Source organism: Rhinoraja longicauda, chromosome 1, assembly GCF_053455715.1.
Source record: "Rhinoraja longicauda isolate Sanriku21f chromosome 1, sRhiLon1.1, whole genome shotgun sequence".
In the NCBI taxonomy this organism is placed as follows: domain Eukaryota; kingdom Metazoa; phylum Chordata; class Chondrichthyes; order Rajiformes; family Arhynchobatidae; genus Rhinoraja; species Rhinoraja longicauda.
In genome coordinates this window covers 140494148-140509158 of record NC_135953.1, presented here as the reverse complement: position 1 = coordinate 140509158, position 15011 = coordinate 140494148, and the positions used below count along the sequence as shown (strand labels likewise).

The 15011-nt window shown below is 53.4% G+C and overlaps 1 protein-coding gene across 1 annotated transcript in view; it reads left to right on the top strand.

Annotated features, from left to right (window-relative positions):
* The first annotated feature begins 905 nt into the window (after positions 1-905).
* Positions 906-15011, top strand: part of btc (betacellulin, epidermal growth factor family member) — a 28729-nt gene continuing 14623 nt past the window's right edge. The window contains exons 1-2 of the mRNA XM_078412904.1: positions 906-996; positions 7756-7857. Of these exons, the coding sequence (XP_078269030.1) occupies positions 948-996; positions 7756-7857 (151 nt within the window). The 5' untranslated portion in view covers positions 906-947. The remainder of the gene's footprint in view (positions 997-7755; positions 7858-15011) is intronic.

Here is a 15011-nt window from a genome sequence, read left to right as displayed (position 1 = left end):
ACTCCAGCACTCTGTGTCCATGTTCTCCAGAGATGCTGCCTGACCCGCTGAGTTACTCCAGCACTCTGTGTCCATGTTCTCCAGAGATGCTGCCTGAGCCGCTGAGTTACTCCAGCACTTTATGTCTACCTGCAGTTCCTTGCCACATACTCCTTGTCAGGGTATCTGTGCGCTGATGCTGGTTTAAACCTCCCCTCCTCTCTCCCTACTCCCCTAATTGTGGTCGGTGTGGACACTGTGATGAGCTCCTAGACCTTCTCACTGTAACTCGGTGCACATGACAATGGACTGGACACTTGCAACGAGGCAGGTTGCACTTTCACCTCCCGGCGGGGGGGGAGAGGGCTATGCTTGGAATTGCTGCTTGAAGCCCAGCCCAGCTCCAGCACCTTGCAGAGCCGACAAATGCAGAGAGAGGCAGTGCAGTGTAGCCTCTGTTACAAAGACAACACAGCGCTGCTCAGCCCGCCGGCTCTGCTCTGCTCTGCTCTCGGGGCCGGGGTTTAGAGAGTGGAGCTCCCTGCACTGGCTGGGCACGGCAGCGCTACAGGTGTGCAGGCGGCGCTACAGGTGTGCAGGTTGGTCATTGGACCGGCGCTACAGGTGTGCAGGCGGCGCTCCAGGTGTGCAGGTTGGAGCAGGCGCTCCAGGTGTGCAGGTTGGAGCAGGCGCTCCAGGTGTGCAGGTTGGGCCGGCGCTCCAGGTGTGCAGGTTGGAGCCGGCGCTCCAGGTGTGCAGGTTGGGCCGGCGCTCCAGGTGTGCAGGTTGGGCCGGCGCTCCAGGTGTGCAGGTTGGAGCAGGCGCTCCAGGTGTGCAGGTTGGTCATTGGACCGGCGCTACAGGTGTGCAGGCGGCGCTACAGGTGTGCAGGTTGCGGCCGCACCGACACCAACCTCCCGCAGACCAGCAGGGCCGGAGCCCCCCACACACACACACACAGGACCACCATGGACAACCGACCCTGGAGCCGCGCCCTCAGCCTAGTGCTGGCCACAGGTGAGAGCCTGGGGGAAGAGAGAGAGAGAGAGGAGAAGAGTGGGAGAAAGTGGGGAGGGGAGAGAGGTGGGGGGAGAGAGTGGGAGGAGAGGGGTGGAGGGGAGGTGAGGAGAAGAGGAGAGGAAGGTGTGAGGGGAGGGGGAAGGGAGGGAGATGAGGGGAGGGCAGGGCAGGTGCGAGGTGTAGACAGGTGAGGGCAGGGCAGGTGAGAGGGGAAGGACATGTTGGGGCAGGACAGATGGAGAGAGGGCGTGGGAGAGGACAGGGGGGACGACAGGGGAGGAGGGGGGAGGCAGTTGAGGGTAGAGATGGAGGAGGGAGGGCTGTGGGTGATGGAGGGGGAGAGAGGGGGGTGGACATGGGAGAGAGGGGGGAATTCGGGAAAGGTGAGGGGAGGGGGGTGGACAGGTGATGGAGTGGGAGGGGAGGGCAGTGAGGGGGGGAGTTGTGGGCAGGTGTGGTTGGAGGGAGAGGAGGGCTGATGAAGATGAAGGGTTCTGGGGAGAGGGAGGGGGTGACGGGAGGAGAGGGGCAGGACAGGTGAGGGGGCAGGACAGGTGAGGGGGCAGGTGAGGGGAGAGGGGGCGGGGTGGGGGAGGTGAGGAATGGGGAGGAGATGGTGGTAGGTGAGGGTGGGGAGGGGGGGTGGTGTGAGCAGCTCGTGAGGAGGGCACAGGTGAGGGAGTGGGGTAATGGGTGAGTGGTGTGCTTGGCGTCAGAGGTCAATGAGAGTGGGCGCTGGTCATTAAAGGGTCTGTGGCCTCGCCTTTGGTACTGAGTCTGGGCTGCAATTAGGTCGGCACGGTGGTGCAGCGATAGAGTTGCCGCCTTACAGCGAACGCAGCGCCGGAGACCCGGGTTCCATCCCGACTACGGGCGCTGTCTGTACGGAGTTTGTACGTTCTCCCCGTGACCTGCGTGGGATTCCTCCAAGATCTTCGGTTTCCTCCCACACTCCAATGACGTGCAGATTTGTAGGTTAATTGGCTTGGTAAATGTAAAAATTGTCCCCAGTGGGTGTAGAATGGTGTTAACATGCGGGGATCGCTGGTCGGCATGGACCCGGTGGGCCGAAGGGCCTGTTTCCGCGCTGTATCTCTAAACTAAACTAAAGCTGTTATCAGGCATCCATACGCCAGGGCACTGTCCAATTTTACTCCAAGACTGCAAAAAATAGCAGAGAGTTGTGGATGTTGCCCATTCCATATCAATGATCAATGATATTAATGATTTGGATGAGAACACACACGGCAAAATTAGCAAGTTTGTAGATGATACAAAAGTGGGCGGTTTTGCAGATAGTGAAGATGGTTGTGAACGATTGCAGCAGGATCTGGATCAATTGGCCAGGTGGGCGGAGGAATGGTTGATGGAATTTAATACCGAGAAATGTGAGGTGCTGCATTTTTGAAAAGTCTAACATGGGCAGGACCCACACAGTGAATGGCAGGCCTCTGGGGAGTGTTTTAGAGCAGAGGGATCTAGGAGTGCAGGTGCATGGTTCCTTGAAGGTGGAGTCGCAGGTAGATCGGGTGGTCAAAAAGGTGTTTGGCACATTGGCCTTCATCAGTCAGAGTATCGAGTATAGAGGTTGGAAGGTCATGTTGCAGTTGTATAAGATGTTGGTGAGGCCGCATTTAGAGTATAGTGTTCAGTTCTGGGCACCGTGTTATAGGAAAGATGTTGTCAAGCTGGAAAGGGTTCAGAGAAGATCTACAAGGATATTGCCAGGACTTGAGGGTCTGAGCTACAGGGAGAGGTTGGGACTCTATTCTTTGGAGGGTGATGGTATTGAAGTGTATAAAATCATGAGAGGAATAAATGGGGTAGATACACAGAGTCTCTTGCCCATAGTAGGTGAATTGAGGACCAGAGTATTAAGGTGAATCTGAAGGGTAACTTTTAAAAATCTGAGGGGTGCCTTTTTCACACACAGGGTGGTGGGCGTATGGAACAAGCTGCCAGAGGAGGTAGTTGAGGCAGGGACTATCCCAACATTTAAGAAAGTTAGGTAGACACAAAATGCTGGAGTAACTCAGTTGGACAGGCAGCATCTTTGGAGAGAAGGAATGTGTGACATAACAAATGTTAATGTAGAAACATAGACAACAGGTGCAGGAGGAGGCCATTCGGCCCTTCGAGCCTGTACGCACCGCCATTCATTGTGATCATGGCTGATCATCTACAATCAGTAACCCGTGCCTGCCTTCTCCCCATACCCCTTGATTCCGCTAGCCCCTAGAGCTCTATCTAACTCTCTTTTAAATTCATCCAGTGAATTGGCCTCCACTGCCTTCCATGGCAGAGAATTCCACAAATTCACAACTCTCTGGGTGAAAAAGTTTTTTTCTCATCTACGCTGCACGGCCTCAACAGCAAGGATGTCCTTCCTCAAATTGAGAGACCAAAACTGCACACAATACTCCAGACGTGGTCTCACCAGGGCCCTGTACAACTGCAGTTGAGCCTCGCATTAGTGGTAGGGAAACTATTGGAGAGGATTCTACAGGACAGGGTTTACTTCCATTTGGTAACGAATGGGTTAATTAGGGACAGTCAGCATGGCTTTGTTTACGAAGACAGACACATAATGCTGGAGTAACTCAGCGGCTCAGGCAGCATCTCTGGAGAACATGGACACAGAGTGCTGGAGTAACTCAGCAGGTCAGGCAGCATTTCTGGAGAACATGGACACAGAGTGCTGGAGTAACTCAGCGGGTCAGGCAGCATCTCTGGAGAACATGGACACAGAGTGCTGGAGTAACTCAGCGGGTCAGGCAGCATCTCTGGAGAACATGGACACAGAGTGCTGGAGTAACTCAGCGGGTCAGGCAGCATCTCTGGAGACAAGGAATAGGTGACGTTTCGGGTCGAGACCCTTCTTCAGACTGAGAGTCGGGGCAAAGGGAAATGAGAGATATAGACTGTGATGTGGAGAGATATGGAACAAATGAATGAAAGATATGCAACAAAAGTAACGATGATAAAGGAAACAGGCCACTGAAGCTGGTTGTGTCTTACTAACTTAATTGAGTTTATTGATAGAAACCTAGAAACAGAAAAACAGTTGCAGGAGTAGGCCATTCGGCCCTTCGAGCCATTCAATATGATCACACCCCCCCCCCCCCTTCCTTTCCAACCCCACTTTGACTCCCTTTAACCTCTGATTTTGAGCTCTCGCTCTCACTAGAGACCGCAGCGGTAGAGCTGCTGCCTCACAGTGCCAGAGACCCGGGTTCCATCCTGAGCACGGGCGCTCTCTGTGCGGAGTTTGTACCTTCTCCCCGTGACCTGCGTGGGTTTTGTCCGGGCGCCCCCACACTCCAAAGACGTGCGGGGTCGTACGTAAATTGGCTTCTGTAGATTGTAAACTGTTCCCTAGTGTGTGAGGCGATCGTTGGTCAGAGTGGGCGTGCTGCCACGCTGTACCTATGAAGTCCAAAGTCCAGTGTTCTTGGCTCTATCACTGATGATTTGCCTCCGGTCATTGTGCTGCCTTGTACTGGTGTTCCATCTCTACATATATTTCTCTCCTCTCAGCCACTGGAGCTCTACGTCACGTGTCTTGGCTTAGTTTACTCTGTTCAACATCATACATGGAGCGCAGGGCGATGAGGGGAGATCTTATAGAGGTATACAAAATCATGAGAGGAATAGATCGGGTAGATGCACAGAGACTTTTACCCAGAGTAGGGAAATCGAGGACCAGAGGACATAGGTTCAAGGTGAAGGGGAAAAGATTTAATAGGAATCCGAGGGGTAAGTTTTTCACACAGAGGGTGGTGGGTGTATGGAACAAGCTGCCAGAGGAGGTAGTTGAGGCTGGGACTATCCCATTGTTTAAGAAACAGTTGGACAGGTACATGGATAGGACAGGTTTGGAGGGATGTGGACCAAGCGCAGGCAAGTGGGACTAGTGTAGCTGGGACATTGTTGGCCAGTGTGGGTGAGTTGGGCTGAAGGGCCTGTTTCCACACTGTGTCACTCTATGACTCTAGTGTAGCTGGGACATGTTGGCCGGTGTGGGCAAGTTGGGCCGAAGGGCCTGTTTCCACACTGTATCACTCTATGACTCTACAAATTGTTCCGCCGTAGTCAGAAGGCTGGATGATAGTGAGGAAATAAAAAGCAGGGGGGGGTGGTGGGGGTTTGTAGGTTAGTCACCCAATGTTGGAGAATTCAACGTCTTTACCATTAGTTTGTCAGCCACCACACCTCACACCCTTTTTCACCCCCCCCTTTCCCTCTTTCCCTGTCTCCCACCTGTACTCACATGGATAAAGGCCCTTCGACCCAAATTGGCCTTGCCGAACAACATTTTAGATCTTTTAGATTTAGATTTAGAGATACAGCGCGGAAACAGGCCCTTCGGCCCACCGAGTCCGTGCCGCCCAGCGATCCCCGCACATTAACACCATCCTACACACACTAGGGACAATTTTTACAGTCAATTAACCTACAAACCTGCACGTCTTTGGAGTGTGGGAGGAAACCGAAGATCTCGGAGAAAACCCATGCAGGACACGGGGAGAAGGTACAAACTCCGTACAGACAGCGCCCGTAGTCGGGATCGAACCCGGGTCTCCGGCGCTGCATTCGTTGTAAGGCGGCAACTCTACCGCTGCACCAACATGCCCCATCTACTCTCGCCCCACCTGCCCACATCTCTGGTGCTGCAAGGCAACAGCTCTACCCGCTGCGCCATTGTGTCACCTCAAACCTGCCCGCATTTGGCCCATATCCCTCCAAACCTTCTCTATCCCTGTACCTGTCCAAACTTTAACAGGTATGCAGGGAACGTGGCCCTCAACTCTCAATTTTCCCCACTAGGAATAAATGTCTACCCCTATCTATGGGCCCTCATAAATTTTACATACCTATCCCACTCAAACTCTGGCCTTAGACATAGAAAATAGGTGCAGGAGGAGGCCGTTCGGCCCTTCTAGCCAGCACCACCATTCATAGTGATCATGGCTGATCATCCGCACTCAGTCACCCGTTCCTGCCTTCTCCCCATACCCCCTGACTCCGCTATCTTTAAGAGCTATCTAACTCTCTCTTGAATGCATTCAGAAAATTGGCTTCCACTGCCTTCTGAGACAGAGAATTCCACAGATTTACAACTCTCTGACTGAAAAAGTTTTTCCTCATCTCCGTTCTAAATGGCCTACCCCTTATTCTTAAACTGTGGCCCCTGGTTCTGGACTCCCCCAACATTGGGAACATGTTTCCTGCCTCTAACGTGTCCAACCCCATAATAATCTGTATAAGAAAATAACTGCAGATGCTGGTACAAATCGATTTATTCACAAAATGCTGGAGTAACTCAGCAGGTCAGGCAGCATCTCGGGAGAGAAGGAATGGGTGACGTTTCGGGTCGAGACCCTTCTTCAGACAAGAAGGGTCTCGACCCGAAACGTCACCTATTCCTTCTCTCCCGAGATGCTGCCTGACCTGCTGAGTTACTCCAGCATTTTGTGAATAAATCCCTTAATAATCCTATATGTTTCGATAAGATCCCCTCTCATCCTTCTAAATTCCAGTGTATACAAGCCTAGCCACTCCAGTCTTTCAACATACGACAGTCCCGCCATTCCGGGAATTAACCTAGTGAACCTACGCTGCACGCCCTCAATAGCAAGAATATCCTTCCTCAAATGTGGAGACCAAAACTGCACACAGTACTCCAGGTGCGGTCTCACTAGGGCCCTGTACAACTGCACACAGTACTCCAGGTGCGGTCTCACTAGGGCCCTGTACAACTGCAGAAGGACCTCTTTGCTCCTATACTCAACTCCTCTTGTTATGAAGGCCAACATTCCATTGGCTTTCTTCACTGCCTGCTGTACCTGCATGCTCCTTTCAGTGACTGATGCACTAGGACACCCAGATCTCGTTGTACGTCCCCTTTTCCTAACTTGACACCAACATTTGGAACATTTTACCTGCTGGAGAAATCAGTCCAAATTTGTCCGACCTCTCTCTTGAGCTCACACCCTCTAATCCAGGCAGCATCCTGCTAGACTTTTACTTTAGAGAAGCAGCCCCCTCGGCCCACCGAGTCCGCGCCGACCAGCGATCCACCCCATACAATAAGCACTATCCTACACACATTAGGGACAATTTACAATTTTACTGAAGCCGATTACCCAACAAACCTGCACGTCTTTGGAAGGTGGGACGAAACCGGAGCACCCGGAGCAAGCCCACACGATCACAGGGAGAACATGCAAACCCCATACAGGCAGCACCGTAGTCGGGATGGAACCTGGGTCTCTGGCGCTGTGAGGCAGCAACTCTATCACTGCGCCCTTTAGACTTTTTCTGCACCTTCCATAAAGCCTCCACATCCATCCTGTAATTTGGGGTGCAGTGGTAGAGTTGCTGCCTTACAGCGAATGCAGCGCCGGAGACCCGGGTTCCATCCCGACTACGGGCGCCGTCTGTACGGAGTTTGTACGTTTTCCCCATGACCTGCGTGGGTTTTCTCCGAGATCTTCGGTTTCCTCCCACACTCCAAAGACGTGCAGGTTTGTAGGTTAATTGGCTGGGTAAATGTAAAAATTGTCCCTAGTGGGTGTAGGATATTGTTAGTGTGCGGGGATCGCTGGTCGGCGCGGACCCGGTGGGCCGAGGGGCCTGTTTCCGCGCTGAAACTAAAAACTAACGGGGCGACCCGGAACTGCACGTGATACTCCAACTGAAATCCAGTACACTTTTTTTCTGATTTGTAAATTAAAAGATCTTTCCTCTGTCTAGGTTTTGCCTGGTGTAATCAATCCACCGCTGCTATGAACTCCACCAGTACAATGCGTGACGATAACTATTTATGTAACCAGGTGCGGCAGGTAAATTGTACAGGTAAGTACCACAGACCACCTGTAGAATAATTCCAGCATGTTCATGTGATCATCAGTGATAGGAGCAGAATTAGGCCATTTGGCCTGTCAAGTCTACTCCACCATTCAATCATGGCCGATCTATCTAACCCCATTCTCCTGCGCTCCCCATAGGGGTTGCCAACTTCCTCACTCCCAAATAAGGGACAAAGGGTGACGTCACCGCTCCGCGCCCCACGTGGCCTCACCCAGCCAGCGGCTACGTGCTCCCGCTCCACCAATGGCGGCCGCCCGGGCCGGGAGGCGGGTTGCTACGAAACCTCTGTTAGGCGGCGCCCGGGCCTACACTGCCCGGGCCCACAGTGTCCCGGGCCCCCAGTGTCCCGGGCCCCCAGTGTCCCGTACGGGACAATCCAATTTAGCCCAAAATACGTGATGTCCCGGCTAATACGGGACAGTTGCCGACCCGACCTCCCCATAACCCCTGACACCCGTATTAATCAAGAATCTATCTATCTCTGCCTTAAATTCAGATGGAATGGGTGGGGGTGGGTGGGAGGGGGAAGAAAGTTCAGAGAGGTGAACGTGGGGCATAGCCTGGCAAGTGATCTACCCCTCATCCAAATCACTTGCCTTACTTTGTCCTCCCCATCTCCCTCTCCACTTACTCCCCCTAATACAATCAGTCTGAAGAAGGGTCCCGACCTGAAACGTCTCCTATGCATGTTCTCCAGAGATGCTGCCTGACCCGCTGAGTTACTCCAGCACTCTGTGTCCATGTTCTCCAGAGATGCTGCCTGACCCGCTGAGTTACTCCAACACTCTGTGTCCATGTTCTCCAGAGATGCTGCCTGACCCGCTGAGTTACTCCAGCACTCTGTGTCCATGTTTAGTTTAAAGTTAAAGCGCTGGAAACAGGCCCTTCGGCCCACCGGGTCCGTGCCGACCAGCAATCCCCGCACATTAACACTATCCTACACCCACGAGGGACAATTTTTACATTTGCCAAGCTAATTAACCTACAAACCTGTACGTCTTTGGAGTGTGGGAGGAAACTGAAGATCTTTGAGAAAACCCACGCAGGTCATGGGGAGAACGTACAAACTCCGTACAGACAGCACCCGTAGTCGGGATGGAACCCGGGTCTCCGGCGCCGCATTCGCTGTAAGGCGGCAACTCTACCGCTGCGCCACCGTGCCTGTTTTAAAGCCAGCATCTATAGTCCCCTGTGTCTGTGATAGGTGGACACAGGTGGGGAGGGGGGGGGGGGGGGGGGGTGGGGGTGGGGGTACTTGGCGAGCGGGTGGAGTAAGTGATGCGTAGTCTTTCCGCTGACTGGATAGGACGAAAACATAAAAGCTTTTCCCTGTACCTCATTACCCATGACAATAAACTAAACTAAACTGGAAGTGAGAAAGAGTCCCATCTGCCAATCGACCATTTTCCCGCTCCATCAATCTGAAGATGAGATGGAGTGACACAGTGGAGCAGCGGTTGAGTTGACGACTTACAGCGCCGGAGACCCGGGTTTGATCCTGCCTACGGGTGCTGTCTGTACGGAGTTTGTACGTTCTCCCCCCGACCTGCGTGGGTTTTCTCCGCGATCTCCGGTTTCCTCCCACACTCCAAAGACATACAGGTTTGTAGGTTAATTGGCTTCGGTATAATTGTAAATTGTAAAGTGTGTTTGTGTGTGTGGGTGTAGGGTCGTGTTAGTGTGCGGGGATCGCTGGGCGGCGCGGACTCGGTGGGCCGAAGGGCCTGTTTCCGCGCTGTATCCCTAAACTAAACTAAAGAAGGATGTCGACCAGCAACGTCGCCTGTCCGTTCCCTCCACGGATGCTGCCTGACCCGCTGAGTTCCTCCAGCACTTTGTGTTTTTTTTCCTCAGTACTCCAGCGTCTGCAGTCTCTCGTGCCTCCAGAAATGCTTGTGGTCTTATTCCATGTCCCACATTTGAGCTGCTGCTCAAATAACCACTGACGGAAGAGGATGGTTTCATGATTGCAGTGTTGGCTTGGGGTTTAGAAGCTAATTATACACCAGGGAAGCACACTGATAGGCTTGTTCCACTGTTTGCTGTGTTATCTGATCTCGCCTGCCAAATGCTTGACATTCCAAGGCTTCTATTAATATATTACTGTATTAACTGCTGTTCACCTGCCCTGTTGTTGCTTTGTGGGTGAGCCCAGCTCTTCGATGGGTGACAGGTTGTTTGCCCTGGCCACTCCGCCTTCTCCCCCACTCCCATTACTGCCTCTGCAAGGCCAGCAGCACAATCAAGGACCAGTCACACCCCGGTCACTCCCTCTTCTCCCCTCTCCCATCAGGCAAGAGGTACAGAAGTGTGGAAACGCACATCTCCAGATTCAGGGACAGTTTCTTCCCGGCTGTTATCAGGCAACTGAACCGTCCTATCACCAACTAGAGAGCGGTCCTGACCTCCCCTCTACCTCATTGGAGACCCTCGGACTATCTTTAATTTGACTTTACTGGACTTTATCTTGCACTACACGTTATTCCCTTTATTTTGTATCACTCCAAAGACGTGCAGGTTTGTAGGTTAATTGGTTGGGCAAATGTAAAAATTGTCCCTAGTGTGTGTAGGATAGTGTTAATGTGCGGGGGTCGCTGGTCGGCGCGGACCCGGTGGGCCGAAGGGCCTGTTTCCACGCTGTATCTCTAAATCTCAATCTATCTGTAAACTGTGGACGGCCTGATTGTAATCATGTACAGTCTTTCCGCCGACTGGATAGCACGCAAGTAAAAGCTTTTCACTGTACCTCAGTACACATACCTTTTTAAAAAGGAGATGAGGAGGAATTTCTTTAGTCAAAGGGTGGTGAATCTGTGGAATTCATTGCCACAGACGGCCGTGGAGGCCGAGTCAGTGGGTATTTTTAAGGTGGGGATCGACAGGTTGTTGATTTGTGCAGATGTCAGGGGTTATGGGGAGAAGGCAGGTGAATGGGATTGAAAGGGGAAGTTAGATCAGTCATGATTCAATGGCAGAGTGGGCTAGATGGGCCGAATGGCCTCATTCTGCTCCTCTGACATGAACTTACGAATGAACTTGCGCAATAATAATGTAGTAAGGGACTAACTCAAGAACTCTACCCTGCACTCTCCTCAACCTCACTGGGAGACCGGCGGCCATTATCTGGCGGTGAATGTCCTGTTGCTATGGTGATCGCCAAGCTTAGAGATACAGCGCAGAAACAGGCCCTTCGGCCCACCGTGTCCGCGCCGACCAGCGATCCCCGCACATTAACACTATCCTACACACACTAGGGACAATTTTTACGTTTACCAAGCCAATTAACCTACAAACCTGCACGTCTTTGGAGTGTGGGAGGAAACCGAAGATCTCGGAGAAAACCCACGCAGGTCACGGGGAGAACGTACAATAAGTATAAGAAAATAACTGCAGATGCTGGTACAAATCGAAGGTATTTATTCACAAAATGCTGGAGTAACTCAGCAGGTCAGGCAGCATCTCGGGAGGGAAGGAATGGGTGACGTTTCGGGTCGAGACCCTTCTTCAGAACGTACAAATTCCGTACAGACAGCACCCGTAGTCGGGATGGAACCCGGGTCTCCGGCGCTGCAAGCGCTGTAAGGCAGCAACTCTACCGCTGCGCCACCGTGGCCACCAAGCTTGGTGAGGGCATTACCAGTCGTTGTTAACTGAATGCCCCGGAGGCCAGCTTCCAACCACATCTTGTGACTGACATTGGGACCATCCATCTGCCTCTGTGTGATTGTCTCCCTCGGCACGCCAGACCCCAAAGCCCACTGCCTCTGGCCTGGACTTGCCCTGTACAGGGCGGTCACGGTGGCGCAGTGGTAGAGTTGCCGCCTTACAGCGAATACAGCGCCGGAGACCCGGGTTCCATCCCGACTATGTTGTCCCCGTGACCGCGTGGGTTTTCTCCGGGTGCTCTGGTTTCCTACCACACTCCAAATGCATACAGGTTTGTAGGTTAATTGGCTTTGGTACAAATTGTAAATTGTCCCTAGTGTGCAGGATAGTGCTACTGTACGGGTCGGAGCGGACTTGGTGGGCTGAAGGGCCTGTTTCTACCGTATCTCTAAATTAAAAATGAAAAAATCAGTACAAATCACCCATCGTGATGGTTGCTACAGATTGGCTCAAGACCGTGTGTTGCTGATGCAGCATTGATTTGATGTTTAAGCATTGATGGTCGGCGTGGAGTCGATGGGCCGAAGGGCCTGTTTCCACACTGTATCTCTAAGGTGTAAAGTGTGGTCTTGCCAATAACATTTACAGCTCCATCATGGCGTCCCAGCTTTGTGCTTGGCACCCTTCCCAATGAAGACCAGCGTGCCAAACGCCCCCCTTACCACTAGGGTTGCCAACTGTCCCATATAGGCCGGGACATCCTGTATTTTGGGCTAAATTGGTTTGTCCCGTATGGGCCCTTGTTCCGCATTAGGCCTGGGGGGCTCTGTAGGCCTGAACGCTGTAGGCCCGACAGTGTCTGTCCAGACAGTGTAGGCCCGGAAACTGTAGGCCCGGAAACTGTAGGCCCGGATGCTGTAGGCCCGGACAGTGTCGGTCCAGACAGTGTAGGCCTGGAAACTGTAGGCCCAGAGGCGCTGTAGGCCCGGACAGTGTAGGCCCGGGTGCCTAGCAACCCGCCACCCGGCCCGGGCGGCCGCCATTGGCGGAGCAGGAGCACGTGGCCGCTGGCTGGGTGAGGTCATGCGGGGCGGTGACGTCAGCGTGTCCCTTATTTGGGAGTGAGATAGTTGGCAACCCCCTCCTCACCACCCTGGTCCTCCTGACACACCACACGCAGGGAACCAAACACCTGCTGCACTCCCAGCGAGGTGGAGTGCAATAGTTAACATTCTTTTGAATGCAGCGCTGTTAAACGCAGTTTTGGTTTTGCTCCGCCTGGTTTTTTTATTTTTAGTGCACCTGAAAGATTTATCTGTTTGTTTGAAGGTTGATGCATTTGTTTGATGTGTTTGGAGAAAGAAAGTAGAATCGGTGCCTTTTTTAATGTGTGATGCAATGCCCATGAAATGTGGGTGACATTTAAGAGAACCTGTGGTTCTGGGTGTGGTGGAAACTAAGGTCATTTGGCTAACGAGCTTCGTTGGCACTAAGACAAGGGCCCCCTCCCTCCGATTGTCAACCTGTCGCCACGCCAACAGCGTGACTAACAGCAGCCTGCAGTGCTCAGTCAGTTTTCCTTTTGCCAGGTGCCCTATCGCCATTTAAAAAATGCAGCACAACAAACATAGTGTGTTCAGGAATTCCACCTGTTGGGAATTTTTTTAGCGTAGAGATACAACGTGGAAACAGGCCCCTTCGGCCCACCGGGTCCGCGCCGACCAGCAATCCCCGCACATTAACACTATCCTACACCCACTAGGGACAATTTACACATACACCAAGCCAATTAACCTGCACGTCTTTGGAGTGTGGGAGGAAACCGAAGATCTCGGAGAAAACCCACGCAGGTCACGGGGAGAACGTACAAACTCTGTACAGACAGTACCCGTAGTCGGGATGGAACCCGGGTCACCGGCGCTGCATTCGTTGTAAGGCGGCAACTCTACCGCCGCGCCACCCATTTTGAAACTGGTTATTTGGCACGTTGGGCCAAAGGCCTTGTACATGCCTCATTGGTCATCGAGTCATACAGCACGTCCACACGAGTCGCATTTGCCCTCCTTTGGCGTTTGCCCTCCCAGCAGGCCGCGGGTAAGCCAAGGCTGGAGCCTCGCGGTTCAGAGCCCGTGGCCATTGGCCCCTGATTTGACAGAGCCTGTGGGCATTGGCCCCTGGTTTGACGGAGCCTGTGGGCATTGGCCCCTGGTTTGACAGAGCCCGTGGCCAACGGCCCCCGGGTTGACAGAGCCCGCAGCTGGGGCCGCGGAGGCATCCGGAGAGGACCCGGCGGTGATAGTGGAGAGGTCGGTACGGCGCCGACCGACGGATGAGGACGGACCACGTGGAAGTGGGCATGCTGCAGCTGGGGGAAGGAACAAAGGAGGACCCAGTGTGGGGGAGGGGGAAGAGCAGCGGGGGCCGTTGTGGGGGAGGGGGAGAGCAGCGGGACCCTGGCGTGGGGGGGGGACCCAGTGTGGGGGAGGGGGAAGAGCAGCGGGACCCTGGCGTGGGGGGGGACCCAGTGTGGGGGAGGGGACCCAGTGTGGGGGAGGGGGAAGAGCAGCGGGGGCCGGTGTAGGGGGGGGGAGAGCAGCGGGGGGGCCGGTGTGGGGGAGGGGGAGAGCAGCGGGACCCTGGCGTGGGGGAGGACCCAGTGTGGGGGAGGGGGAAGAGCAGCGGGGGGCCGGTGTGGGGGGGGGGGCGGGATGGCTGTGGTCACCTAATCCTTCTCTCCAGAGACTCCCTTATCTGTTGAGGGGGATTAGTTGTTCACAGTTCGCTGTTTAGGTTGACATCTGTGGTGTCTCTGGGAGAGAGATTTTCAAGGTAACAGAAAGCGTGGGGTTAGTGATAGTTCTGGGGGAAGACAAAGGTAAAAGGTTACACAGACATTGATTAATGGTGTAGAGGGATGTAGGTAGGGGTGCCAACTTTCTCACTCCCAAATAAGGGGCAAAAGGTGACGTTACCTCCCTGCGCCCAATGTGACCTCACCCAGCCAGCGGCCATGTGCACCCGCTCCAACAATGGCGGCCGCCCGGGCCAGGAGGCGGGTTGCTATGCAACCTCCAGTAGGCGGCGCCCTTAGATGAAGGGATTAAAAGTGCCATTATCAAATTTGCAGATGATACAAAGCTGGGTGGCAGTGTGAACTGCGAGGAAGATGCTATGAGGTTGCAGGGTGACTTGCACAGGTTGTGTGAGTGGGCGGATGCATGGCAGATGCAGTTTAATGTGGATAAGTGTGAGGTTATCCACTTTGGTGGTAAGAATAGGAAGGCAGAGTATTATCTGAATGGTGTCAAGTTAGGAAAAGGGGACATACAACGAGATCTGGGTGTCCTAGTGCATCAGTCACTGAAAGGCAGCATGCAGGTACAGCAGGCAGTGAAGAAAGCCAATGGAATGTTGGCCTTCATAACAAGAGGAGTTGAGTATAGGAGCAAAGAGGTCCTTCTGCAGTTGTACAGGGCCCTAGTGAGACCGCACCTGGAGTACTGTGTGCAGTTTTGGTCTCCAAATTTGAGGAA